The sequence below is a fragment of the Prionailurus bengalensis genome, chromosome B4 (genome assembly GCF_016509475.1).
Source record: "Prionailurus bengalensis isolate Pbe53 chromosome B4, Fcat_Pben_1.1_paternal_pri, whole genome shotgun sequence".
Classification (NCBI taxonomy): Eukaryota; Metazoa; Chordata; class Mammalia; order Carnivora; family Felidae; genus Prionailurus; species Prionailurus bengalensis.
In genome coordinates this window covers 44,602,861-44,611,187 of record NC_057358.1, presented here as the reverse complement: position 1 = coordinate 44,611,187, position 8,327 = coordinate 44,602,861, and the positions used below count along the sequence as shown (strand labels likewise).

Here is an 8,327-nt window from a genome sequence, read left to right as displayed (position 1 = left end):
CTTTACGTTTTTCCAACCAATACTACTGTGTCAAACATAGAATATCAGAGTAAAACCCATTCATTCTATCATGACACACTCCTTTAAAGCTCTTAGGAAATTAGTACCAGATTTCACATTGTTCAACTGCAAAAGAGTAGTTATCACTTACCCCGCACTCCACCCCGTGTGAGCAATCTTGTCCTTACATTACATACACTATTTATCAAGACCTTCAGTATAGTTTCATACAGCACTGTGCCTGTCACGACTCAGCTGCAGACATGAATAGCCAAGAAGTCACTTATGCAGAACTTAATCTGATGAAAGACTCAAAGAGACAGCAAATGAAACCCAAGGGCACTAAAAGTTCCATTTCAGTAACTGAGCAGGAACTGCTCTATGCAGAATTAAATCTTCAACATGCTTCTCAGGATCTTCAAGGGAATGACAAGAATTATCACTGCAAAGGTAAAACATTTAATATGCACACAGTATAACTGTTCTAGGATGTGCAGTTAAGGTGCAGGGGTGTAGAGAATGAGCCGGGAATGATCTCACAGTTTTCATTTGTGAATATCAGAGCTTGGAGTTGGATAATGGTATTCTAATTGAAATCTAAAGACTAACTTTACTCAGCTATTGTAATTTGTAGTCTTTGACCAAAAGCTCATGGAGTATTACCTTTACTTAAAATGCAATCGTATATTCTGGGAAAAGATTACGATGATAGATATGGGCTTGGGGTCCAAGTGTTTATTTGTGACTCCCTGTGCATCTGTAGCTCTCTTATATGTAACTTTCCTAAATAATTATTTCCTTCCATCCTTTCTCAGTGTTTTCATTTCTCTTCTAAATATTTACTATTATTTCCAGGGAAGCTCATTGCTAGGATCCTGGGAATCATCTGCCTTGTCTTGATGTCCACTGTGGTAACAATAGTAGTTGTTACCCGTAAGTATTTGAATGACTATTTGGGAACTTTTCATTTTAATGACTGTCAGTGCCTCAAAATGTCTCCTACTATTATGGAATAGAATTTTCATTTTAATGCATATGTGCTCTAAATGTGCAATGGTTATTCTGAATTTGCCAAAAAATACAAAAGAATAATTGCAGACAGCATTACACATGTGTTCAGATGTCATTACTCAAAGAGATGATCTAGGAGAAATGTTGTTGAGAAATACAAATTAATTCTTGAGATCGATTATGCCAAATACTGTAAGAGATGGTGAGGTTTGGTTTTGTAGGCTTTTGAAATATTTTCTCCCTAATCATTACTTTATTAATATTGCTTAGTAATATAAATTTTATTACAGTTTTCTAATTCTAAACAATACAGAAAGTTTTAAATTGAGAAACTCAAATCATTACGATGTATTTGGTTTAATATTAAATTTTTATAAGGCTTCATTTAATTTTTTCAGCTACTGAAATACCAGAGCAGAAAAATTTGTCCCTGACAACAAAGATCCAGAAAGGTACAAAGTGATTTTCAAAATTCTAATATTAACATAGTTTCTCTATGTTAATTTTATCTCTATCTTTGGCTGGGCAACAATGGTACTGGAGTTTTTGGAGGAAAATTAATTACAAAACTGGGTAATAATCGTTCAGAAATGATGATTATACGAGAGTATTACTTCTTAGGCAACAATATGAAGAGATACTCATTTAAAATCGCCATACCCATTGTTACCAATTTCCTCAAATTTTCTTCTGGTATAACATGATGAGAGATAAATCATTTTACTATTCTAAAAAAGTGGCTTTGTTCAGTGATCTCAGGGCATGCTGAGATGGATATTTTTGTGTGTTTCCTTTATATGGACACATAAGTTAGGGAATGAGAAGCTGACCATTCTCTCTGTGTGTACGTGAGCATATTCTGTTTTATTTATATGGGTCTGTGAGGGTGCATAAATATGTACGCATGTGTATCCATATACAAGTATGTAAATTTACTAGAATTTGTTAGTGTTCAAAATGCTTTTGGGTAATATCTCATAATCTTTCTCCAGCACATCACTGTGGTTGTCCAAAAGAGTGGTTTGTGTATTCCAACAATTGCTATTACATTAGCACTGAGAGAAAATCATGGAATGAGAGTTTTATGTCCTGTGCTTCTAAGAATTCTAACCTGCTGTACATAGATGATGAAGAAGAAATGGTAAGATTTTAAATATTCCAGATTTTATTAATAGCTTGTCAGTTAATATAATATTTGTAGAGTTCATTCATAGCTTTGTACATATTTATAGTTTATTTTAAAGTCTGTTAATATTACCTAGTTTGACCCTATGATATTTTATTTATATTTTTATATTTTAAGGTACACTTGATAATTTCCACTTGTTGCTTTTCATAGAAAATTGTGCTTCTATAAATGCTCTTTTGGCAGAAATAAACTTTGCTATTTAATTTTACCACACATCAGGCCTTTGTCAGCCCTGCCAATTTCAATATTATGAAATATCTTCGCTTATTTTTGGACTTTATGTCAATGGAATCATGCGGTATGAATTTTTATGTGTGTTTCCCTTCGCCCTCATGTATGTGTAATCCATCTATGCTATCGCATTTGTCTATAGTTTGTGAATTTTCACTGCTGTCTTATATGAATATTGTGGGGGGCCGGGCCCCGGTGCCAGGCTGAGACCGGGTAGAGCAACGTTCCCTGTTGACTTAGCCAACCCTGCGGTTCCCCCTCCCATTCCCCCACTTTCAAGGGCATACGATAGCCTTGTCAAGGCTGAGAAAGTTAATTCCTGAAGCCTGTGGTCTGCAGGTGTTGGCAGTAATGCTACCTCCCTTCTTCTACCCCGAGTCAGATAGAAACAAACATGGGAACTGTGTTTTGCTAGCAATGGTATCAACAAGGTCTTGTGACCCGTCTAGAAAATGCACAAGAAACACAGAACTAAATGTTTTGGTTGGCAGCGATTATGTGAAACCTGATTATTCTTAGAATGACCTGATCCATAAGAGTCTTATATTATAAAAGATTGTGTACAGCAACAATAAAGCCGTCACTTGGGCCATCAGCCCAGGGGACCCTCCTGTTCCCAAACTTTCTCTTCTCTCTTTTTTCTTGCATTCCCCTACCCTCAGGACCCTGACCTCAGTGTTTGTCGCGCCGGTCGCGACAGAATATGATATTTTAAAATCTATTCTCAGATACAACTTTAGTTTACTTTTAATATGTGGTGAGGGCACTATGAAGAATTATTTTATGGAAAGCCTTTTTGGGGCACCTAGTTGACTCAGTCAGTAGAGCATGCAACTCTTGATTTTGAGGTTCTAAGTCCAAGACCTACACTGTGTATAGGGATTACATAAAAATAAAACCTTAAAAAAAGAAAAGCCTTTACTGTATCTTTTTTACATATTACTCTGTAATTATAATAATATATATGAGGAATAACTATATAGTATATAATATGTTTAGGCATGTCAATATTATACTTATCACAATAAAATAATAATGTAGAAATATAACACTATCATGGTTTTTATGAGTAATCATAACACATTTTCCTCCAAGCATTAGAATGAAATTTCACCTTCATAGGTATGTGTGTATTTCAATTTATTAGATTATTCCAACATTTTTCTAGTTTATTGCGTGAATACATGTTGTACCAAATGGGTTCTTGATACAAATGCACTAGTATGACAAAATTAATATAATAATCTCTGAATGTTTCATAACAGTACCATTTTCTGGGCTGTAACTCATTAGGATCGTTTCTTTTGTGTTAGTGAGAAGTGCTCAAGTGTGACTCTTATCCATTTCTCCTAGACGGTGTTTTCTTTTCCCTTTTTAGAAGTCCTTGTCATATTTTAGATAAGTGCTCTTTTTTGAGTTTTAAGATGCAAATGGATCTTTGACTCTTGTGACTTGCATGTTTACTCTTTTAATGACCCAAATTTATTAATGTTACTATAATTCAATTTATCATTTTGGGCATTGGTGCTTGTTTGGGACCCATTTCAGAAATTAGTTAGAGTTCATGAATATAATTTCCTATATGACTTTCTAGGATTTGTTGATTTATTTATTAACTTTTAACTAAGGTTTATGATCCATTTGCGATGCTGTATTTGTGATGCTGTGAGATAAAAGTCAAGGTTATACTTTCCTACATCACTACATAATTGATGGAACAAAATTTATAGCAAAGTAGATTCTTTTCTTTACATTTAATTTTATATAGAGAGTTATATATGTAAGTATATAAGCTCTAATATGCTTTATAAGATAGTAATCTATTATATATCTTTATAAAATTATATATACATATATCACAACTACACAGTCTATCACAACCCACAGCAGCTTAAGTAAAATGTAGAGCCTTACTTTTCTTTATGTCCCTCTGCTGTGTCCCATTTACAATAGAATTGTCTTAAATATTTCTCTATTTATGTTGAGAATCACATGGATGTTATAATTTTGCTTCAACTGATGAGTTTGCTTCAAATATCAAGCAATTTAGAAAATACAAGAGATGAAGGAAAGTCCGTCCATTAAGCCTAATGGTAGTTTTATTCTTTCTTTTGTTCCCTCTTTCTTCCTGATGATCCAGGACTCCTTTTATCATTTAACTTCTGTTAAGATAATTCCCTTTAGCAGTTCTTTCAGAGCGGATCTGGTGATGGTACATTTTCTTAGTTTTCCTTTATTGGAGAATCTCTTGATTTCCCCTGCAAGCCTGAGTTATATTTTTATTGGATAGTCAATGGTTTTGGATTGGAATAATGCAGTTAGTATCAAAAACTTTTCTGTCTTTCCAGCATGCCTTTTCCCCGTTATTTTGACTGGAGAGAAAAAATATTGGGGGGATTTTTGTGTGTACCTGTTGTGTCTGTGGTTTGCTGGCCTCTCAGGCACCAGTCTGGGATATGTGAGGTGAAGAGAAATTCCAGGGAGCTGACCTCCCTGTCATTCCTGGGTTTTCCAGGGCTGGGATCTGCCAGCTTTCTCATTACCTTTGTAAATCTTCTTATGTTGTCTTATTATGTATAACGTCCAGGGGTTCTAGCTATATTTAGTGGGATGAATAAAGAAAAGTCTATCCTCTATATTTTTCCAAACAGGAAGTCTGGTCTGTGGTGGTTTTAATTTGAATGTTCCTAAGACAAACAGTTTTGAGCATCTTTTCCTGTACTCATTTGCCAATCTTCTATGTTTCTTGGTGATGTAGTTCATGAAATATTTGATTATATTTAATTTTTGTTATTTGCATTTTGAGAATTCTTTATGTAACCTGGCGGCAAGTCTTTTATTAGATGTATGATTTGCAGTTATGTCCTTCAAGTCTGTGATTTTTCTTTGTCTTCAAAAAGCAGAAGTCATTTATTTTGATGAAGTATACTTCACCAATTTGTTCTTCTTTGGATCATGTTTCTGGAGTTCTCTCTAAAAAGTCTATCTAAAAACTAAAAGAAGTGTATAGTTTACACTTAGGTTTACAATCAGTTTGGAGCATTTTTGTATGGAGTTTAGGGCATGTAATTATTAATATTATTTGATAGTCAGTTATTTCCACAGCGTTTGTTGACAAGATTATACTTTCTCCAGTGAATGACTATACATCTTTGTTGAAATCTGCATTCCCTATATGTGTGGGTATAAATTTTCACCTTCTAATCTGTTTCATTAATCTAGTTATGTATTATTTTTAATTTTTTTAACGTTTATTTATTATTGAGAGACAGAGAGAGGCAGAGCATGAGCATAGGTGGTTGGAGGGGGGGGGGCGGGCCAAGAGAGGAGGAAACACAGAATCTGAAACAGGATCCAGGCTCTGAGCTGTTAGCACAGAGCCTGATGCAGGGCTCGAACCCACACACTGTGAGATCATGACCCCAGCCGAAGTCGGACGCTTAACCGACTGAGCCACCCAGGCGCCCCTTTTATTTCAATTTCCTGTTTAAAAAGATATTTTTAAAAGAATACATATATATTAATTTTGCTTTGTTGTCTTGACTATTCTAGATATTTGAGTGGTATTTTCTCTTATTTTTATGTTTTTAAAAGTTTTTTTCAAATAAGAATATTAGTTTTATCAAATGCCTTCTGCAACAGAGAAGTCATATTTTTTTGCAATTTATTAAATTTCAGTTAGTTAACATACAGTGTAATATTAGATTCAGATGTAGAATTTAGTGATTCATCACTTACAATATGCAGTGCTTATCACAAGTACCCTCCTTAATACCCATCACCCATTTAACCTATCTCCTCCCCCATGCCCCTCCAGTAATCATCACTCTGTTCTATTTAAGAGTCTGTTTTCTAGTTTGTCTTTCCTCTTTCTCCCCTAAATTCATCTGTTTTGTTTCTTAAATTCCACATGAGTAAAAGCATACAGTAGATGGTAAGTGTCTTTCTCTGTATGACTTATCTTAGCATAATACTCTCTAGTTCCATCCACATCATTACAAACGGCAAAATTTCATTCATTTTTTATGTTTTGGCTGAGTAGTATTCCATTATATATATATGTAACACCTCTTCTTTGGTTGGAGATTTCTTTTTTTTTTTTTTTCTTCTGAAATTTATTGACAAATTGGTTTCCATACAACACCCAGTGCTCATCCCAAAAGGTGCCCTCCTCAATACCCATCACCCACCCTCTCCTCCCTCCCACCCCCCATCAACCCTCAGTTTGTTCTCAGTTTTTAACAGTCTCTTATGCTTTGGCTCTCTCCCATTCTAACCTCTTTTTTTTTTTTTTCCTTCCCCTCCCCCATGGGTTCCTGTTAAGTTTCTCAGGATCCACATAAGAGTGAAACCATATGGTATCTGTCTTTCTCTGTATGGCTTATTTCACTTAGCATCACACTCTCCAGTTCCATCCACGTTGCTACAAAAGGCCATATTTCATTTTTTCTCATTGCCATGTAATATTCCATTGTGTATATAAACCACAATTTCTTTATCCATTCCTCAGTTGATGGACATTTAGGCTCTTTCCATAATTTGGCTGTTGTTGAGAGTGCTGCTATGAACATTGGGGTACAAGTGGCCCTATGCATCAGTGCTCCTGTATCCCTTGGATAAATTCCTAGCAGTGCTATTGCTGGGTCATAGGGTAGGTCTATTTTTAATTTTCTGAGGAACCTCCACACTGCTTTCCAGAGCGGCTGCACCAATTTGCACTCCCACCAACAGTGCAAGAGGGTTCCCGTTTCTCCACATCCTCTCCAGCATCTATAGTCTCCTGATTTGTTCATTTTGGCCACTCTGACTGGCGTGAGGTGATACCTGAGTGTGGTTTTGATTTGTATTTCCCTGATAAGGAGCGACGCTGAACATCTTTTCATGTGCCTGTTGGCCATCCGGATGTCTTCTTTAGAGAAGTGTCTATTCATGTTTTCTGCCCATTTCTTCACTGGGTTATTTGTTTTTCGGGTGTGGAGTTTGGTGAGCTCTTTATAGATTTTGGATACTAGCCCTTTGTCCGATATGTCATTTGCGAATATCTTTTCCCATTCCGTTGGTTGCCTTTTAGTTTTGTTGGTTGTTTCCTTTGCTGTGCAGAAGCTTTTTATCTTCATAAGGTCCCAGTAATTCACTTTTGCTTTTAATTCCCTTGCCTTTGGGGATGTGTCGAGTAAGAGATTGCTACGGCTGAGGTCAGAGAGGTCTTTTCCTGCTTTCTCCTCTAAGGTTTTGATGGTTTCCTGTCTCACATTCAGGTCCTTTATCCATTTTGAGTTTATTTTTGTGAATGGTGTGAGAAAGTGGTCTAGTTTCAACCTTCTGCATGTTGCTGTCCAGTTCTCCCAGCACCATTTGTTAAAGAGGCTGTCTTTTTTCCATTGGATGTTCTTTCCTGCTTTGTCAAAGATGAGTTGGCCATACGTTTGTGGGTCTAGTTCTGGGGTTTCTATTCTATTCCATTGGTCTATGTGTCTGTTTTTGTGCCAATACCATGCTGTCTTGATGATGACAGCTTTGTAGTAGAGGCTAAAGTCTGGGATTGTGATGCCTCCTGCTTTGGTCTTCTTCTTCAAAATTCCTTTGGCTATTCGGGGCCTTTTGTGGTTCCATATGAATTTTAGGATTGCTTGTTCTAGTTTTGAGAAGAATGTTGGTGTAACACCTCTTCTTTATCCATTCATCAGTCGATAGACATTTGGGCACTTTCCATAATTTGGCTATTGTTGATAATGCTGCTATAAACATTGGGTTGCATGTATTCCTTCATATCTGTATTTTTTAACCTTTGGGTAAATACTTAGAGATGCAATTGCTGGATCGTAGGGTAGTTCTCTTTTTAACTTTTTCAGGAACCTCCATATTGGTTTCCAGAGTGTCTGCACCAGTTTGCATT

The 8,327-nt window shown here is 35.9% G+C and overlaps 1 protein-coding gene across 1 annotated transcript in view; it reads left to right on the top strand.

Moving 5' to 3' along the window:
- Window positions 1–205: 205 nt before the first annotated feature.
- Window positions 206–8,327, top strand: part of LOC122472732 (NKG2-A/NKG2-B type II integral membrane protein-like) — a 28,975-nt gene continuing 20,853 nt past the window's right edge. The window contains exons 1-4 of the mRNA XM_043562530.1: window positions 206–450; window positions 856–933; window positions 1,410–1,463; window positions 2,004–2,152. Coding sequence (XP_043418465.1) covers window positions 264–450; window positions 856–933; window positions 1,410–1,463; window positions 2,004–2,152 — 468 coding nt within the window. The 5' untranslated portion in view covers window positions 206–263. The remainder of the gene's footprint in view (window positions 451–855; window positions 934–1,409; window positions 1,464–2,003; window positions 2,153–8,327) is intronic.